The sequence below is a fragment of the Lampris incognitus genome, chromosome 9, assembly GCF_029633865.1.
Source record: "Lampris incognitus isolate fLamInc1 chromosome 9, fLamInc1.hap2, whole genome shotgun sequence".
NCBI classification, from domain to species: domain Eukaryota; kingdom Metazoa; phylum Chordata; class Actinopteri; order Lampriformes; family Lampridae; genus Lampris; species Lampris incognitus.
In genome coordinates this window covers 53,767,605-53,787,940 of record NC_079219.1, presented here as the reverse complement: position 1 = coordinate 53,787,940, position 20,336 = coordinate 53,767,605, and the positions used below count along the sequence as shown (strand labels likewise).

Sequence of the window (20,336 nt, the reverse complement as noted above, 5' to 3'; positions counted from 1 at the left end):
GGGGCTCCGTGGTAGTTGGCAGGAGACGGGGCGCGGAAGGCTCCCGTGAACCATTTTGAAAATTCCGACACGATCCAAAAAAGTGCGGCGGGCGACGAACGAGCCCTCCTAAAGTTGCCGTCGGAGCGGGGCCGAAAACCGGAGACCGTGACACCGCGATCAGCCGTCGATGTCATGCCCGTAGCGCCGACGCGCGGCGGGAGAAAGGCGCATGCTGGCGTTTTTGGTTCGATCTCGCGGTCGCCTGTGACGCCGATCGCACGGGAGTTCCCACGGGAGCGACGGCCACGCTCGCCCGCTCAGCGCCCGACTACGGCGGTTCCCAAACGAGACCGTGACGGTCGCGTGTCACGTCGTCCGTGTCCGGTGATGAGGGGACGGTCCAGCTCCCTCGCCCCTCGCCCCCCCGCCCGACTCCAGAACACACAGAACACGTTGCGGAGTTGACCGCAGACTATGCCCACAACAGGTAGGCTGACGGTCTTAAAGACACACGCACACTCAAACACGGCCGATCAAGGCTGCCTTGCGGTTAAGATCAGACGGAGTCTGCGTGAGTTATGATCAGAAAACCCTACAACAAAGTTATAACCGAGTTAAAAGCAAAGGCCTTGGGGTTTCTGACCCCAACATTACGCACCAAAAGCGCATAATTCGCCTAAATGATCAAACACGTTGCGCCGTAGGCTATCGGAATGGCTGCTGATTTCACTACAAGTGAGACATGCGGACGTCCACACGCCATAAAACGACTTGAATCGGTAACAGTTGAGACAACTTCCAACAGTTTGCTACCGGTGTGACTTGCTGAAGTCCTGTACACCGTGACCCCCGCTGGCACAAGTAAAACTTCTTAAAGGTTTACGTCATAAAACAAGCAATAACCCATCTGATGATCTGACGTCCCTTTGACACAGTCCGACATCTTATAACAAACTTCGCATTTGAAATCGGTGCATCTTCGACACGATTGTTTTGTTATCGCTCCGTATTGGTCAGCAGGAGGATGGACGCGGAGAACCTCGATGCAGCTGTATTGCCATGGCAACGCCCTACATTCCACTCCAGGACCGACCCCGTGGCCCTCGGTGTGCCACTGCCAGATGACAGCATGGCATTCTTGCGCATGTTATAATTTCGCACGTTTATTCACATTAACCACCTATGTGTAGATCTGTGCACCCAGGAATATAATCAGGATCAGAATACTTTATGTAAGATCCTGATTGGTTTAAAAGCCCAAAAATAAAAAGACTTTTAAGTTTATGGGTTGTCTTGGTTGGCACGTAATTGTTTTTTTGGGGGGGGGGTTTGGCAATCACAAAAAACACTAAACACTAAACCAAATCTGTATTCCACAACTGGATAATTTCAAACAATTAAAGGAATTAATTGCAAGGTTGATTTTCCAATCGAAGCTCAACAGCCCTGCGCTATCATGACACGGGCCTTTGAAATCGATGTGCTCGGCGCTCGCCTGTACTCCCTTCGCAGGGCTGTAAAAGTAGATTTCCGATAGAAGGGATCGACGTGTCGAGAGAGAACCATGGAGCGAAACGTTGGGTCGTTACAGCAGCAAGCTGTGAAGAGAAAGGAGAGGTTAAAGGCGTTAAAAAACCGACAGCTTCAGGTATGGGGCCCCGAGTAGTTTATTTCACTGCTTACGTCTTATAAAAGAAACGCACCTACGGGATTTAGTCGGCTAGCTAACAAATTAGCTTGTTAGCTAGCTAGCCTGGTTAGCGTGAGCCCTTGTTACGGGGCTCTAAGAAGACCCACAACTTCAACGTTGAGCCCTTTAAGCACTATCAGAGTACACTAAATGTTCACATTTAGTGTACTCTGATAGTGCTTAAAGAGTACACTAAATGTTCACATTTAGTGTACTCTGATAGTGCTTAAAGGGCTCAACGTTGAAGTTGTGGGTCTTCTTAGAGCCCCGTAACAAGGGCTCAAGGGCTCAGTGTGTGCGCCATGGCCATGTAGACCACTTTCTCTTGGCCCATAATCCCTAGAGAGTAAGAAAAGCAATAGCCCCCAGTATGTAAACAGGAAATGTTCGATTAGAGGCCAGTTTTCAAAGATTTTTAAATATTTTATATATCAAGACAACCACGTTTCCGGACCAATTACTATGAACGGCCCAGTGCAGTGCAGAATAAATAGTGATAACATACATAAGATTGGGTAAAGTTTACCAAAAAGACATAAAGGTGATGCTCAGGGGATTGCCGCACAAACTCATGTACTGCTTGTGTAATCTTAAAAAAAAAGAGAAGAAGAAGCTTTTTTATATCTGTACATATTTAGTATTCTCTGAGATCAAAATTGGATGGCCAGATTTTGAAAAATTTCTTTTAAGTTGGGCTTTTGTGCCCTCATTTTATAAATTCTTAACTACTTAGTCAACATGCTTTGCATATCCATCCACAGTAGTTTAATGCTGCCAGAATCCTGTGCAATTTCACTGAGAGTAATGGGCAGTTGAACTTATATGCCGGTGAAAGAGAGAAATATGGAATATGTGAAATATTACTTAGAGTAGGAGAGGCTTCTTGGCTTAATTGTTTGCTAGGTCTTGAGCAAATTGGTAGAAAGGGGATGCTTCAAATCTGCAAACCCTTTGTGATGCAGACTTTATCAGATATAGTCTTGGACTGTATCCGATATAGTCAGGGAAAGGTCTGATGTCTGCACTTTGCCTCTATCATCACATTCAGCTTATAGGCTGACTGACTCACAACATGAAAAAAAAATCTGGTTGGATCAAGATGTTTCTGTTTCTTAACTAGAATACATAAATTTGACAGCTTGTTAATAACATCAGTGTGATTTATTAAAAGGTAAACTTATACAACCTTTTCATACTTGATATGCTTTCATTAGACAAAAGCGATCACATAGAAGTCAGACAAGGAGTGTTTGAAAGAAAATCTTTTTTTTTCTTACAACCTGGGTCTTATTTTTGGAGTTTTTACCTTTTGTGCATATCGGTTATGATATTTTACTCACTGGCATCATTATGGAGATCTCAGATATGGGAATACCACTGGACTCAGGTTTACAGTGTTGTCATATGAGGCCCTGAAATATGATTGTCAGGCATGTTTCAGCAAGTCCGACCCAATTATCTAAACCATGTATTTGAAAGTGGAAATGGAAATGAAAGTTAAAAGTTATTACTTGAGTTGTCCCATACTATTGACAATGGTTGATCGCGTTTCTTTTTTTTTTTTGGATTTTTTTTTACCCTTTTTTCTCCCAATTATATCCAGCCAATTACCCTACTCTTCCAAGCCATCCCAGTCTCTGCTCCACCCCCTCTGCTGATCCGCGGAGGGCTGCAGACTACCACATGTCTCCTCCGATACATGTGGAGTCGCCAGCCTCTTCTTTTCACCTGACCGAGAGGAGTTACGCCAGGGGGACATACCACATGGGAGGATCACGCTATTCCCCCCTCCCTCCCGAACAGGCACCCCAACCAACCAGAGGAGGCACTAGTGCAGTGACCAGGGCACACTTACCCACATTCAGCTTCCCACCCACAGTCACGGCCAATTGTGTCTGTAGGGATGCCTGACCAAGCCGGAGGTGACATGGGGCTTTGAACCGGTGATCCCCATATTGGTAGGCAACGGAATAGACCGCCATGCTGCCCGGGCGCACTGTTGATCGCATTTCTGAGCTACTTCCTGTTCAGCTTTTAGGAATAATTATCTTACTTACGGTATGTGGTAGTAATCGATAATTAACAGCCTGGCCATCGCAGCTGAGAGAAGTCAGATAATGGGAAATCGTGTACACAGTTTACCTGAGGCACTTGTTTTATTTTCTTTTTTTGTGAAAGGACAGATTTTAGACTCTTATTCCATGGCCCTGTGAGGCATCGTTGTAAAGCTGAGTTCAGCGGTGGTCCTGTGTCTGAGATCTCTACACTGAAGCTGATTAGTAAAATGATAACATAACTCATAATTCACAATGGCAAAAACTTTGAAGACATGACACAGGTGGCAAAAAAACGGGATTATTCTTTAACTCTCTTTGCTCCCACGTGCTGTGTTATTTCAATTATTCCATTTTACAAGTGCAATGAACATGACCATATCTAAAGCAGTGGCTAGACTCGAGATGATTTTTCAAGGCCAACATACCAAAAGTTTTTGCATTCTCCAGACTGTTTGATGTAACCTAATGAGTTTCTTGAGCAGTTTCAACAGCTATGTCTGCCTGCATTTATTCCATCTAGCTGCCAGTCTTATCCATAGTGACTACAATTTTTTGGCCAAGGACACTTAGCAGCTGTCATTAGGGCGATACAGCGGAAGCAGCTCAGTGGCTTAATCATCAGCTTGTCACCCAACAGCCACTGTTAGGCGAAGGAGAAGGATACGGGGAAGGCATGTCCAGAGGCAGCGGGAGTGGAGGAAGGGTAGGAGTGTGGAGGTGCTGTTGGGCGAAGGAGAGGGGGAAGGCATGTCCACAAGCAGTGGGAGAGGAGGAAGGGTAGGAGTGTGGAGGTGAGAGTTGGAACTTTGAATGTTGGCTCCATGACTGGTAAAGGGAGAGAGCTGGCTGATATGATGGAAAGAAGAAAGGTGTGCAAGAGACCACGTGGAAGGGGAGTAAGCCCAGGAACATTGGAGGTGGGTTCAAACTCTTCTGCCACAGTGCGACTGGGAGGAAAAATGGGGTAGGGGTAATTCTGAAGGAAGAGTATGTCAGGAGTGTGTTGGAGGTGAAGAGAGTGTCGGACAGAGTGATGAGTATGAAGCTGGAAATCGCAGATGTGTTGATGAATGTTATCAGCGTATATGCCCTGCAAATTGGGTGTGAGATGGAAAAGAAAGAAGAATTCTGGAGTGAGTTGGATGAAGTGGTGGAGAGTGTATCAAGGGGGAGAGTGGTGATTGGAGCAGACTTCAGTGGGTATGTTGGTGAAGGGAACAGAGATGATGAGGAGGTGATGGGCAGGTATGTTGTCAAGGAGAGAAATGTGGAAGGACAGATGGTGGTGGATTTTGTGAAAAGGATGGAAATAGCTGTGGTGAAAAAAGGGCTACATATAAGAGTGGAGGAAAGTGAACACAGGTGGACTATATCTTATGTAGAAGGTGTGATCTGAAAGGGATTGGAGACTGCAAGATGGTGACAGGAGAACAAAGCTAGGCAGCATTGGATGGTGGAGTGTAGGATGACTTTGGAAACCAAGAAGAGGAAGAGAGTGAAGGCAGAGCCAAGGATCAAATGGTGGAAGTTGAAGAAGTAAAACTGTTATGTGGAGTTCAGGGAGAAGTTAAAAAAGGCACTGGGTGGTAGTGAAGAGTTGCCGTATGGCTGAGCACCTACTGCAGAAATAGTGAGGGAGACAGCTAGGAAGGTACTTGATGTCTCATTAGGACAGAGGAAGGAAAACAAGGAGACTTGGTGGTGGAATGAGGCAGTGCAGCAAAATATACAGAGGAAGAGGTTGGCAAAGATGAAGTGGGATAGTCAGAGAGATGAAGAAAGTAGACAGGAGTACAAGGAGATACAGCGTAAAGCGAAGAGAGAGGTGGCAAAGGAAAAGGCGTATAGTGAGTTGTATGAGAGGTTAGACACTAAGGAAGGAGAAAAGGACTTGTACCGATTGGCTAGACAGAGGGACTGCGCTGGGAAGGATGTGCAGCAAGTTAGGGCAATCAAGGATGGAGATGCAAATGTGCTGACAAGTGAGGAGAGTGTGTTGAGAAGGTGGAAGGAGTACTTTGAGGGGCTGATGAATGAAGAAAATGAGAGAGAGAGAAGGTTGGATGATGTGGGGATAATGACGCAGGAAGTGCAGTGGATTAGCGAGGAGGAAGTGAGGGCAGCTATGAAGAGGATGAAGAATGGAAAGGCAGTTGGTCCAGATGACATACCTGTGGAGGTATGGAGATGTTTAGGAGAGGTGGCAGTGGAGTTTTACTAGGTTGTTTAGAACAATCTTAGAAAGTGAGAGGATACCTGAGGAGTGGAGAATTACTGGTACCGATTTTCAAGAACAAGGGTGATGTGCAGAACTGTGGTAACTACAGAGGTATAAAGTTGATCAGCCACAGCATGAAGATATGGCAAAGAATAATAGAAGCTAGGTTAAGAGGAGAGATGATGATTACTGAGCAGCAGTATGGTTTCATGCCACGAAAGAGCACTACAGATGCGATGTTTGCTTTGAGAATGTTAATTGAGAAGTATAGCGATGGCCAGAAGGAGTTACATGGTGTCTTTGTGGATTTAGAGCATATGACAGGGTGCCGAGAGAGGAGGTGTGGGATTGTATGAGGAGGTCGGGAGTTGCAGAGAAGTATGTGGGAGTGGTGCAGGGCATGTATGAGGGCAGTGTAACAGTGGTGAGGTGTGCGGTTGGAATGACGGATGGGTTCAAAGTGGAGGTAGGATTACATCAAGGATCGGCTCTGAGCCCTTTCTTGTTTGCAATGGTGATGGACAGATTGATGGATGAGATCAGGAAGGAGTCTCCGTGGACTATGATGTTTGCGGATGACATTGTGATCTGTAGCGAAAGTAGGGTGCAGGTTGAGGAGAGCCTGGAGAGGTGGAGGTATGCACTGGAATGAAAGTCAGTAGGAGCAAGACGGAATACCTATGCATGAATGAGAGGGAGGACAGTGGAATGTTAAGGATGCAAGGAGTAGAGGTGATGAAGGCGTATGAGTTTAAATACTTGGGGTCAACTGTCCAAAGTAACGGGGAGTGCAGGAGGAGAAGAAGAGAGTGCAGGCAGGGTGGGGTGGGTGGAGAAGCGTCAGGAGTGACTTGCAACAGGAGGGTACCAGCAGGGAAGGTTTACAAGATGGCAGTGAAACCAGCTATGTTATGTGGTTTGGAGAAGCTGGCACTGGCGAAAAGACAGGAGGCGAAGCTGGGGGTGGCAGAGTTGAAGATGCTCAGATTTTCATTGGGAGTGATAAAGAAGGACAGGATTAGGAACGAGTATATTAGAGGGACAGCTCAGGTTGGAGGGTTTGGAGATAAAGCAAGAGAGGCAAGATTGAGATGGTTTGGACATCTGTGGAGGAGAGATGCTGGGTATATTGGGAGAAGGATGCTGAATATGGAGCTGCCAGGGAAGAGGAAAAGAGGAAGGCCAAAGAGGAGGTTTATGAATGTGGTGAGAGAGGACATGCAGGTGGCTGGTTTGACAGAGGAAGATGCAGAAAACAGGAAGAAATGGAAATAGATGATCCACTGTGGCGACCCCTAACGGGAGCAGCCAAAAGTAATAGTAGATTGTCACCAAACAGAAAGAGGGTCCTGGCCCTTCTGTGTGGGGTTCTCATGGCCTCCCTTCTCACACTCTGAATACATGCATGTGAAAGACATGCATCTTCGCTCAGTTGGAATGTCTAAAATGCCCATAGGTATGGAGGCATTGTGAGTGGTTGTTTGTATCGTGTGGACCCTATGATGGACTGGATTATCCAATGATAGTCTCCAACTCCTGCGACCTGGAGTTGAATTAAGTGGGAATAAAGAGTGAATGACTGAGCAAGTTCCCTGTCACAGGGAATGCACATGTTTTGGAATGTCTCTTACCAGTGAGAAACCCTTCTGCTTTGCTGGGAAGACCTTTTTTTTACAGTGTTGAGGATTTTAATGCAACAAGGCTCCCTATTGTATAGACTCAAATAAAACACAACGTCAAACTATAGCTGACCCTATATTCATTATATAGGCTAGTATGTTCAGCTCTTTGCCGAACATGTGAAAGGTCACCATTATGTCTATGTTCATGGAAGCGATAATAAAATTAGGGCAGTTTTACTCTTTTCCACACATTCTAACTGAAATGAGCTGTGTTGCTAACCAATTTACTACAGTAGCTTGCTGCTGGGTAGTGAGTCTTGCCCCAGATATCAAAGTAGTGTGCTGAAGGCAGTGCGCCATGCCACAGCATTTCACTTGGTCCTCAGCAGGTCGGTTGTCAGTGTTGTGGAGAGTGAAATTATCCTATTTTTCAGTGCACTTGTTTAACACGTACTGTTATTCTGCTTCGCTTTGTAAATACTCAAAAAAAATTTCTCTATTCTTCATGCACTAGCGACCCTTTTCCGAGGTTAAGCCACTGTTCCGGCCATTACACCAAGCATCCTTTGCTGTGTTTGACTAGAAGCCGCTGTTGGACACAAAGCACGTTGGCCTGGTTTGCAGTGTTTGAGAAACGACTTGACATTCCTGATACATGGGATTGTTTTCCTGGTGCACTGTACTTCAAGAATGAGTCAGTCTCCTGAATTGTTCTTGCAGGTGGACAGGAAGCCTCTTCAGGAAAATGCAAAATGGGAGGCTTTCAATGTCCTTTGTTATAGCTTCTCACTTGAGGCCAGTATTTTTTTTTTCTTTCACATTTTTACCAGTGCTTCACAGCTCATTTTCTTCTTTACAAGGCAAAGAGCTTGTGCAAATCTGAGATCTGATTTGTTATGGCTATGCAAGGAACCTCTTAGCACCTCCATGAAAGAGGGCTTGAGATATGGAAATTTTTTGGTTTTTTTTTTTTTTTTTTTTGGATAGTGAAGTGGCAGATAAAACAAGGGGAGAGAAGGATGGGCACGACATGCAACAAAAGTCGCTGGATGGAATCGAACCAGGGACATTGCGGTTATGTGGCATGCGCCATAACCATTTGGCTACTGGGGCGTCAAAGTGATATTTCATAGAAATAGACATTGTTTTATATTCAAAATTCTGCCAGCAATCAACTTGTTTTATTTTCACCTCGGGAACTATTAAATCTGCACAGAAGAACGCCCCATGCAGTTTCCCCACAGCAAATCTTGTGAAATAGACAACCTTAAATATGAAGAAACCCACTTTGATAAAACTACATTTAATAAATTACTTTACTTTAGCCATAATTGCTACCCCAGATTTTTCCTCTACATCCTTGAATAAGTCCTGGTGGAGCTAATGATCTGATTAGCGTAACTCGTTAGGCCGACCCAGGCCCTGAAGCTAATATTCTCCTTGAATATTACGGAAATGTTAAAGATCAGAATGTAAATGTGCTGTTTGACTACCAAATGACATGTACACGATCCACGGAGGATCAGTTTTGATGTTACCACCATGAGAAAGACATGCATGTTAGGGTTAATACGCCTGTCTGTGCCCCTGAGCAAGACAATGGAAAGTAGAACTGGAGTTGGTCCCCGGGCGCTGCATATGCCCACTGCTCCTATACAATAGGATGGGTTAAATGCAGAGAACACATTTTGTTGCAACCTCTACAATGACAAAAATGAAGTGGCTTTCTTTCTTCTTTTCCTTCTTTACCTATGGAAATCTCAGCCCAGTGTGAAAGTATGTCCCACGCCTGCAAGATAGGGTTGCTTCATATTTTAAACACGAGTTATTTTCATTAACAAGGTTAATCTTTGAGGAGTTATTTGAAAAAAATAAATAAATGAATCATTGCTGCAGTGTACAGAATGTTAATTTGTGCTAATTTTGTGTATTTAATTGACCAAAGAATAATCTTTTTGCCGTCAGTGCACTGTTGGCAAGAGTTAACTTTTAATAGAAGTGTGATGGATATCCCAACAGGGCCGAGACCAGGAAGATGGAGAGCCTGAGCGGAAGAGAGCCATGGAAGCAGAGGAAGAAGGGGAGAAGCACAGGTTGGTCCAGGATACCAAAGACCCAAAACATTTTTTTAATCACATTCCAAAACAATCAGATAATGCAATAAGAGGACACCAGAAGATTCATCTGCCTCTTTATCAGGAACAACATCTTCCGGTGACAAAGATAATTTTCTCGGTGCACATCTTGGGACGCACTGTTTACTCTGGGCTGGATCACAGCCCTGTGCGATTAGCTGCTCAAATATCCTTCAGCTTGCTTAACTTTGTCAAAGGCCATCGGAAAGAGCAGTTATCTCTCCTGTCTGGCTGGAGTTTTTTTCCTTTTCCATTGTTTAGGTGGAATGACTGTTTGGTAACTTCATTTAGAGACACTCCCTTCTGTCCCAAGAGGACAGGGTTCTCTGTCATGTGACCAGAGTTCACACCCAATTCAGGAGTGTGTCTATGAAAACAATGAATTAGTCAGATGAATTCTGGTTGGCTGTCAGAGATGCTTTGTTGACTCAAGGCTCAAATTGGTAGCAAAGTGCGGGGGTAACGTATCTCGTGATGAGTATTGAAATTGCATGGACGATCCTTCACAGCCTCACAGCAAGAAGGTCCTGGTTTCTGGTAGTCCAACCTTGGGGGTCGTCCTCTGTGTGGAGTTTGCATGTTCTCCCCGTGTCTGCGTGGGTTTCCCCTGGGTGCTCCGGTTTCCTCCCACAGTCCAAAGACATGTAGGTCAGGTGTATCGGCATTACTAAATTGTCCCTAGGTATGACTGTGTGTGTCGGCCCTGTGTGATGGCCTGGCAGTCTGTTCAGGGTGTCTCCCCGCCTGCCGCCCAGTGACTACTAGGATAGGCTCCAGCATCCCCGCGACCCTGAGAGCAGGATAAGCAGTTTGGATAATGGATGGATGGATGGAAGAGTCCATTGCCTGACCCATGGCTAGACCGTTGCATTGGTGAACGTGATGTACGGTAGACGTGCGTGTGGTCTGAAAATATTCATACTGAAAAGAGTGTTTGAATGAGTTGGAATGCTAACAAGTCAAAACAATGGACCTTGTGCATAAAAAATTAAATACATCCCACCCCCCCATTCAACATCAAGACATCATAAAGCATTTCCTGTTACAGCTCACCATTATAGAAGGAACACACACATTCCATTGGCACAGAGAAAGAGGTGGGTTTTACAGGTTCATTCATTCATTCATCTTCAGCCGCTTGTCCGGGTTCGGGTCGCGGTGGCAGCAAACTGAGTAGGGCACTCCAGATGTCCGTCTTCCCAGCAACGCCCTCCAGTTCTTCCTGGGGGATCCCAAGGTGTTCCCAGGCCAGATTGGACATGTAGTCCCTCCAGCAAGTTCTGGGTCTACCCCGGGGTCTCCTCCCAGTTGGCCGTGCCTGGTAAACCTCCAAGGAAGGCGCCCAGGAGGCATCCTAATCAGATGCCCGAACCACCTCAACTGGATCCTTTCGATGCGAAGGAGCAGCGGCTCTACTCTGAGCTCCCTCCAGATGTCCGAGCTCCTCACCCTATCTCTAAGGCTGATCCCAGACACCCTACGGAGGAAGCTCATTTCAGCCGCTTCTGTCCACGATCTCACCCTTTCGGTCACGACCCAAAGCTCATCACCATAGGTGAGGGTTGGAACAAAGATTGGTAAATTGAGAGCTTTGCCTTCCGGCTCAGCTCCCTCTTCACCACAACGGTCCAGTACAACGTTTTACAGGTACACATAGTAAATATGATGAAGGAAAGTTTGAATTTAGTAAATTATTGTCTGATTGCAGCTTGCCAACTAGTTACTTCCTGTCTGGTAGTAGCAGCTTCATTTTGTGCGAGTTTTAGCTTGTATGAAATCTTGTGTATTCTTGGTTCTGGATGGCACATATTATAGGGAACCGTTGTCTTGACACTTGTAGTCCTTTGAGCTCAGGTTTCATGAAAAGGTTGTGACAAGCTGTTTCTTAGAGAGTTATTCTTTATATTGATGAGTGGAGAAAAAAAAATCCATGTAGTTTAGGTGGAAATTAAAACATCTGGGACGTCATTTTCTGGTAGTTATTTTTTACAGTGGTTTACTGGGAGCAGCAGGCTGGGTAGCTTGATTCCATCCATTGTAAACATTTGAATGCTGCTTTGCCTCCTCGTCGGTCACAAAGCTGTCTCTGCTCTGGCTATTCAAACAGTGAGAGCTCTGAATTTATGAATAGGCCCCCTTTGTTACAGTGTTTGGAAGTGGCGATTTCTAAAAATGTCGACTGATCTGGATCCTAAAATGACGTGACAAGTATGAAGAAAGCAATGATCTCAGCCCAGGAACCTGAAAACAATATGGTCACGTTCTCCCTCATCCGTTTATCCCTTCTAAGGTGGGATGGCCCTGAGATCTTCTGGTGGGTTCCTATTGGCTTAATGCTCTGTGTGAACTGGATTTTTGTTCTTTCCATCTGAGAAACTAAAGGTTGGCATAACCTGTGACATCTTTTCAGCCACTTCTCAAAACACGTTTTCACTGATAGATTTTTGGATAATTTTTATATTAAGGTAAACTTGCTGTGATTCCATACTTGATATATTTGTGTGCCTTACTGGCTGGCAGATTAAATGTATATTTTGTCTACATCCTGTGTGGAAAAGGGCTATTCCGCTCATGTTCATGGTTTTGTAAAATAAATGAGTTACGCCACGTCTTTACCGAATTGTAAAAGCGGTAGTGCGCAGAAAGAGTGTCAGAAGCTGTGATGGCCTGAATCATTTTGGGAACTCAGTTGGAAGGTGTTGAAAGGAAGGAGTACATCTCCATTGAGCTGAGGTGAGTCTTGAGATAAAGGCTTCCAAGGGAAATATTTTCTTTTGTCGAGGCAGAGAGGTGTGGAGTAAAGCTACAGTTTTTAAAGCTACATCATTTTTTACTGACATCAGTGGTGATGGTGTACCTACACTGGCATTTGAGATCTATTTGAGATGACCCGGTGTCAGCACCTTCCCCGCCGGCCAACAACAAAACACAGCCGAACCCGAGTCTCAGCTGTTTGTGGTATGTGTTGGGGAAGGTCTTCTACGAGCTTGTTCGACCATATCTGCTCATTGGCCCTCAGAAACTTTGCTTTCTTTTTTTGGGGGGGGGGGATTTTTCTCCCCCTTTTTTGCCCCAATTGTACTTGGCCAATTGCCCCACTCTTTCAAGCCGTCCCGGTCACTGCTCCACTCCCTCTGCTGATTTGGGGAGGGCTGCAGACTACCACGTGCCTCCTCCAATACATGTGGAGTCGCCAGCCGCTTCTTTTCACCTGACAGTGAGGAGTTTCACCAGGGGGACGTAGCGCGTGGGAGGATCACACTATTCCCCCCAGTTCCCCCTCCCCCCCTGAACAGGCGCCCCGACCGACTAGAGGAGGCGCTAGTGCAGCGACCAGGACACATACCCACATCCGGCTTCCTACCCACAGACACGGCCAATTGTGTCTGTCGGGACGCCCGACCAAGCCGGAGGTAACACGGGGATTTGAACCGGCGATCCCCGTGTTGGTAGGCAACGGGATAGACCACCACACCACCAGGACGCCCCAGTATTCTTGACTTTTAATCGACTAAATGATTAATTGAAAACATTTCCTGATAGTGTGTGTCTGCGCGTGTGTACGTGTTGATGAAACACATTTCATGTCTTCAGTGGTGACACATAAAATGCTATGCACCACGTCAGTTTCCCCAGTAAGGTCCTACCCGACAGTATGCATTCAAACAAGCAACTGGAAAAAGACACTTATGATCTAGATATGTGTGAATATTAGGTATTACTACTTACTTCCTTACTTCCTTCCTTATTTATTTACCTACTTACTTACTTAGTTACTTGTGCTTCAGGCTGTGGGTCTTAACTCGCCAGTGGAGGAAACCGAAGCAAGAAGAACGACTGGGCTTGTTTGCACGTAGCACTTGGGGGAGTTGCAGCTTTAAGGCTGGACTGCAGTCAGCCAGGGGCAGAACATGACCTGCATTACTACTCGTACCCATACAAGGCATGTGTCTGTTGTTGGGCAGTGTGGGTGTAATGAATGTAGTCATGTCGTACCCTCCTCTCAAGCTTCATCACAACTCCATGGTCAGATCACAACAGCTGCTCTCTCTCTCTCTCTCTCTCTCTCTCTCTCTCTCTCTCACTCTCTCCCTCTATACCTTTCTTTCATCGCTCCCTTACTCGTTCTCTTTCTTTACCACTACCTCTATCTCCACCTACGTCTCTTACACGTTCTCTCTCTCTCTCATTCTTTCTCTCCATCTATCTATCTATCGTTCTACATGTATTGTGACAATGGCAGAGCTCTGTCTCTGGGCCCGGGGGGTACACGTCTATAGAGTTGTCCACCAGACTGGTGAGGAGGAGATCCCTCTGGGCTGAGCCGTGCTGATGGACAACATGGTTTGGCTCCAGCAGAATTCCTCAGCTGTTTTCCTGCACGGCTAAAACCCCACGGAGCAGGTGGAACGTGCTAATTAGATGTGTTCTGTTCATACAAATAAAGGAAGGTACTATTCCCCAGTCTGCTAGCCCTAACCCCCCCCCCCCCCCACCACCACCACCACCACCACACACACACACATACAGACACAGAGCTGTGTAGGGTTTGCAGATGGTCTTTTCCATACCTTACACTATGGTGGAATATATTTGGCTGCACTGCCACCCCCTGGACTCTAACCGTAGTGTGTGTGTGTGTGTGTGTGTGTGTGTGTGTGTGTGTGTGTGTGTGTGTGTGTGTGTGTGTGTGTGTGTGTGTGTGTGTGTGTGTGTGTGTGAGAGAGAGAGAGAGAATTGGAGAATGACTAATGAGAGAATATGTTCAGTGTTGTAATGTATTGGTGTTGTTTGCGTGAGGGAGAGTAAAGTAGACTAATGGCTCTCTCTCTCTCTCTCTCTCTCTCTCTCTCTCTCACTGTCTCTCTCTCTCTCTCTCTCTGTCTCTCTCTCTCTCTCTCTCTCTGTCTCCAGAGAACTTAAGCTGAGGAACTACACCCCAGAGGATGAGGAGCTGAAGGAGAGACAGGTGCCCAAAGCTAAGCCTGCATCAGGTGAGATCGCTTCATTATAAACAAGAAACTGGTTTAAAAAAAATAAAATTATGTGTGTATATATATATATATATATATTAATAAGGAAAAGGAAAGATGGTGTGACTGGTGGCGATGGAATAATAGCCTTGATGTTTGCTTTGTCTGCATTTTGCTTTTTAAGACTCTGGGATTTATAATCATCACCGTTCTTATCAGTGTTCACCGTATTACCCGGTAAAGTGATATTTACTCATCCAGGTCAGAAGTGAAACCACTACAGCATGGCCGATTTCCAGGGAGCAGTAATGTGTGAAGAGTTTTTGTGACATTACGTCCACAAAATTGGTGTTTTCTTCCTCTTTTACGTTTGCTGACATCCAACGCTCTTGAGTTGTAGAAATGCCTCCAGCCAGGAAAAGTAAAGTTTTCTACCAGTTTGCCTTTACATCTACTGAAAGTTAGCTTTTGTTCTGGACTTTTTCTCCCTTTTTCTCCCCAATTGTGTCCGGGCAATTACCCGACTCTTCTGAGCCGTCCCGGTCGCTGCTCCACCCCTTCTGCCGATCCGGGGAGGGCTGCAGACTACCACATGCCTCCTCCCATACATGTGGAGTCACCAGCCGCTTCTTTTCACCTGACAGTGAGGAGTTTCACCAGGGTGATGTAGCACATGGGAGGATCACGCTATTCCCCCCAGTCCCCCCCCCCTGTACAGGCGCCCCCGACCGACCAGAGGAGGCGCTAGTGCAGCAACCAGGACACATACCCACATCCGGCTTCCCACCCGCAGACACGGCCAAATGTGTCTGTAGGGACGCCCGACCAAGCCGGAGGTAACACAGGGATTCGAACCGGCATTCTCTTTGTTGGTAGGCAACAGAATAGACCGCTATGCTACTCGGACGGCCCTGAACGTTAGCTTAATGTATGCGTGTCAGCTGGAAAAAAAAAGTAATGGGTGAAAGAATCAGCGTTTGGGAGTCGCTCATAGTTTTGGGGTAAGTGAAATTCTCTCTGTTAGAATGGGGGTGAAACAAAATGAAGGACTTTTTATAAATTGGAACTGAGTGTTATTTATGAAACTGAAAAATTTAATATAGTAATGCCTAACATTGTTCATAATGCAGGATCAGGGTCAGGAAGGGAGTGGTGTGCCTGGAGCTGGATGGGATTCAGTGCCAGTACAGGAGAGCAGATGCTTGCTGATCTTGGGTCTGAACTCGGGTCCTACAGTCTAAAGATGGACTCCTCAATCAACCGGCCACCATATATCAAACGTGTGATTGTTTGACTTTGTTTTTCAGTGGAAGATAAAGTAAAAGACCAGTTGGAGGCGGCTAATCCAGAGCCCATCATTGAAGAAGTGGTAAGCGCTCCCTTTTTGGCAAATCTCACTTTTGTGGTTGTAGCGTCGGCATTCGCCGTCTTCAACTGGGTTCAATTGGTTCTTTTTTCTTTTTTCCCTTCTCCAGGATTTGGCAAACCTTGCCCCAAGAAAGCCAGATTGGTAAGACCCTTTTAAAGAATATTTGAATGCCCCAGAGCTACATTGTTCATTAAAGTGCACCTCTCTGTTCCATTGGTTTTACCTTGAAATTGATTTAATTTTTGTCATTTTAATCACCGTTTTTGTCTTTTTGTGCTGTTGTCAGATTATTTATTGTGTTGTCTTTTTTATTCTTTTTAAATTGTACAGCACTTTGGTCAGGCTTGGCTGCTTGTATAAATGATTCTCTTATAAACCGACTTGGTTCTGTACATAGGGATCTCAAGCGAGACGTGGCGAAGAAACTGGAGAAGCTGGAGAGGAGAACTCAGCGGGCCATTGCAGAACTCATCAGTCAGTATCTCACGGTTCTTGTTTGCCTTGTTATTGCCGGCCGTCCCTGCTGCCGCCAAGAGCACATCTGGGCTCGGCTGTGCAGTTGTTGGTGTTAACTGCTTTGCGTATTCCAGACTGACCTATGGAATATTCTATTCACAGTCGACAAAGATCAACCACAGTGCCGACTCTCAAAACTAGAAATCTCGTAAATCTCTTGCAGTCACATGTGACTTTCATAGATGCCGTAGTGTTCATGAGTTCTACCACGTCAGACAGCTTGGCTCCCAATTGGTTGTCGGTCTTTTTCGTGTGACAGTCCACAGACTGCATCCTCGGCATTCCCCCAACACTACGGGATATTGATCAGATCAAGATTAAGATCAGATCAAGACTAGGTCAAAACCTAGTATATGTCTGGACCGTGTAGGAAATTGTGGCCAATTTGTTACAGGGACAATCAGTGGTAGTGTCTATAATATGAATTTATTCATTCATTCATTCATTATCCAAACTGCCTGTCCTGCTCTCCAGGGGCCTCATGTATCAATCGTTACTATGGGCATATTTGTTCTTACACACCCATGGGATTTTTTAGCCCTGAAGTTTGTCTCAGAGACCAGTGTAGAACCTGGGTAACCTCTGAATCTAGACACTGATTGGCTAACACCAATGTCTTTGCAGGCCTGGGTGGTTGCTCATTGCAAGAGGTAGACAACAGATGTTAGGAGGAAGGAATTACAAATAACCATCATGCTTTGCTGCTGACTGTCACACGATCTTGAGGGTTAAAAAATTCCATGGGTGTGTGCAAACAAATTTGCTCATATTTGATACATGAGGACCCTGGATATTAAAAGTTGATCTGTAATTTTGTGTAGTGGTCCAAGTAATTGTTAAAGTGTACTGAAATAGCGTATCACATGACATGGTTAAGCTATGTTTGAGTCACAAAAAAAAAGGTTATAATGCAGTTGCAATAATACTTTCCACCCATATCTTGGGATGTTTGATTTGAAAGAGAACTTAATTTAATTGTAAGTATTCCTATTCTAATTATCTGTTAACTCCCCTCTTTCATCTGTTTCTGTCTGCGGATGTCACTCGTTTTTCTAAGACTCACTCTGTATTGGCAGGCGAATGGATTGAGGCCGCTGATAGCACCATGAATTGCGCGTCACTTGCAACCGCTATTTGCCCCATCTCAAGGTCCAATTCACAAAATACATTACAGTGCAAACAGGCCCATAAAGTTGTGCTGCTGAGTGCAATTTCTCCTTGTTTTGCGTCTGATTGCAATTATTTATATGGCAAAGTGTAAACGGTGGCTTTGCACCAAGAACAGATGGCTGGTTCAATGGGAGTCATTCATCAATCATCCATACATACAAATTTAGTATTGCACACCCATGGGATTTTAGCCCTGAAGTTTGTCTCAGAGACCAGTGTAGAACCTGGATAACCCCTGGCTTTAGACACCAGTTGGCTAACACTGATGTCTTTGCGAGCCTGGCGGTTGCTCGTTGCAAGAGGTAGACAATAGAGGTTAGGGGGAAGGAATTAGAAATAACCACCAGGTTTTGCTACTGGCTGTCAGACAATCTTGAGAGCTAAAAAATTCCATGGGTGTGTAAGAACAATTTGTTCTTACAAACGATTGATGAAGGAGGTCCAGTGTCGTCCTTGATGTCATCAAGTATAGCAAGAAGTGTTTGACCTGGCAACCTGCATTTGTGTAGGATTTCGATCTCTGTTAAATCAAAAAGTGATATTCTCGTCCGGGTAGCGTGGCGGTCTATTCCGTTGCCTACCAACACGGGGATCGCCGGTTCAAATCCCCATGTTGCCTCCAGCTTGGTCGGCCGCCCCTACAGACATAACTGGCCGTGTCTGCGTGTGGGAAGCAGGATGTGGGTATGTGTCCCGGTCGCTGCACTAGTGCCTCCTCTGGTCGGTCGGGGCACCTGTTCAGGGAGGAGGGGGAACTGGGGGGATAGCGTGATCCTTACGCGCCACATCCCCCTGGTGAAACTCCTCACTGTCAGGTGAAAAAAAAAGCCCCCGGTGACTCCACGTGTCTCGGAGGAGGCATGTGGTAGTCTGCAGCCCTCCCCGGATCGGCAGAGGGGGTGAAGCAGCGACTGGGACGGCTCGGAAGAGAGGCATGATTGGACGGGCACAATTAGGAAGAAAAAGGGGGGAACCCCCCCCCCCCAAAAAAAAATCACTCAGTCAGTCGGGGACATTCGTCTTTGTTAGGCTGGCGTTCCAGCCAGTCCTGCCAAAAATCAGGACTAGTCGGAAGGGGGGCATTGGGCCCAAAATCGGCTGGATTATCTTGTAGTGTTGCTAGCCTTCATCAGACTGTTTCACTGCCATAATGACGACTATACGAAGAGTGAACATGCTTGACCGCGAGTGTGTTTGTGTCCAGGGGACCGTCTACGAGGCAGTGAGGAGGAGCTGGCGGGAGCCGTGGGCGCAGTCGGAGTAACGGAAGGAGACTCGGACTGAACCCACGGCGCTACTGTAAAGAAAGAAGGGCAGAGACTACAGACTGTCGCCATGGCGACGGCCCGGCTCCCCAGTGTACAGCTCTTGCTTACGTCATCCGAAGACAGACTGTGCCGGTTGCTACGGTAGCAGCGAGAAGTGACATGACCTCTCTGTATGTCACCACCAGATGTTGTGTTCCCTCAGTCACACCGTTTGAGTTTCCTGCTACATGTGACTGGACCGATGCATCTAATCATACTTCTCACCGAGTTCCACGATGTGGAGTGTCATTGTGACTATCGATGTCTTATTTTTGTAAGGTTTGTGTGCTTAAAGTAAAAAATATTTGGATCTACCCACGGCCCGAGAGAATTTCTGTTTGAGATAAACCCAGACATTTTCTTTATTTATTCGGAAAACCATCTGAAAATGTACTACCTAATCATCTCCATGAATTGACCTGTATGCACCTAAGAATTACTGCAACACGGAATTCTTGCTACTCTATTGAATCAGTAATTACTTTTGATCCAATAGTTGAGGTTGGGATGATAAATACAGGGACAACAATGATGAGCAAATCACAATAAAGCTGTTTTTGATATTAACTAGTGTCATCTACTGTAAGCACCTAAAAGGCCACGCTAATCTTTAGTGCGTTCCATCTCTTAGACTGACGCCGTGTCCTCCATTGAGGAAGATATTGCACTGCAGAGGCTGGTAGCATGACTACAATCTCACACAAGGCTGTCATCCCCCTTCAACTTTTTCCCTCCAAAAATGCAAATTATCTTGTTGAGTTGGGGAATAAAAACATTCTGAACTTCACAAAACCTACACGTTAAACATGTGATTCGGGTGTCAATCAAATGGTCCAAGAGGTCATCTGTTGCCGCACGACAGTCGGCCTCCCCTGCATGTCACGGCCTTCAGAAACATAGCACACTGAAATCCAAGCTCACAAATGACGTCGGTAACGAGGTGACTGCAAAAAAGCACAAACGTAAGTGTCACTAACTGTGGCGCTGGTTGTCTCTCGACCTATTCGAACGTAAAGCAGCTCTCTAAATGTGAGAAAAGTGACGAGAGAGAGAGAGGGGTGAGATGACTCCTGGCTTTTTGGCGAGTGTCACAGGAAACTACAGTTTCTGCGATGCATCAAGTGTGATGCGGAGGTCATCTTGGCACACTTACGTGGAAGGATAAAGACAGCTGCATGCGGACCAGCTCACGATAAAGGGCTGCTACTTGTCAGGGGAAGAAAAACAGCTGGTTGTGGGGGGGGGGGACTCTAAAATGCTTAATACATCATATCAATTATTCCCCTTTATGGGATAG

General features: G+C 45.9%; 1 protein-coding gene across 1 annotated transcript; it reads left to right on the top strand.

Moving 5' to 3' along the window:
• The first annotated feature begins 1,498 nt into the window (after positions 1–1,498).
• Positions 1,499–20,201, top strand: ccdc12 (coiled-coil domain containing 12). Its single transcript, XM_056286327.1, has 7 exons — positions 1,499–1,630; positions 9,589–9,662; positions 14,619–14,698; positions 15,985–16,046; positions 16,153–16,187; positions 16,444–16,520; positions 18,937–20,201. Exons 1-7 carry the CDS (start codon positions 1,547–1,549, stop codon positions 19,014–19,016), a joined length of 492 nt encoding a protein of 163 aa, XP_056142302.1. The 5' UTR covers positions 1,499–1,546; the 3' UTR covers positions 19,017–20,201.
• The last annotated feature ends 135 nt before the right edge of the window (positions 20,202–20,336 follow it).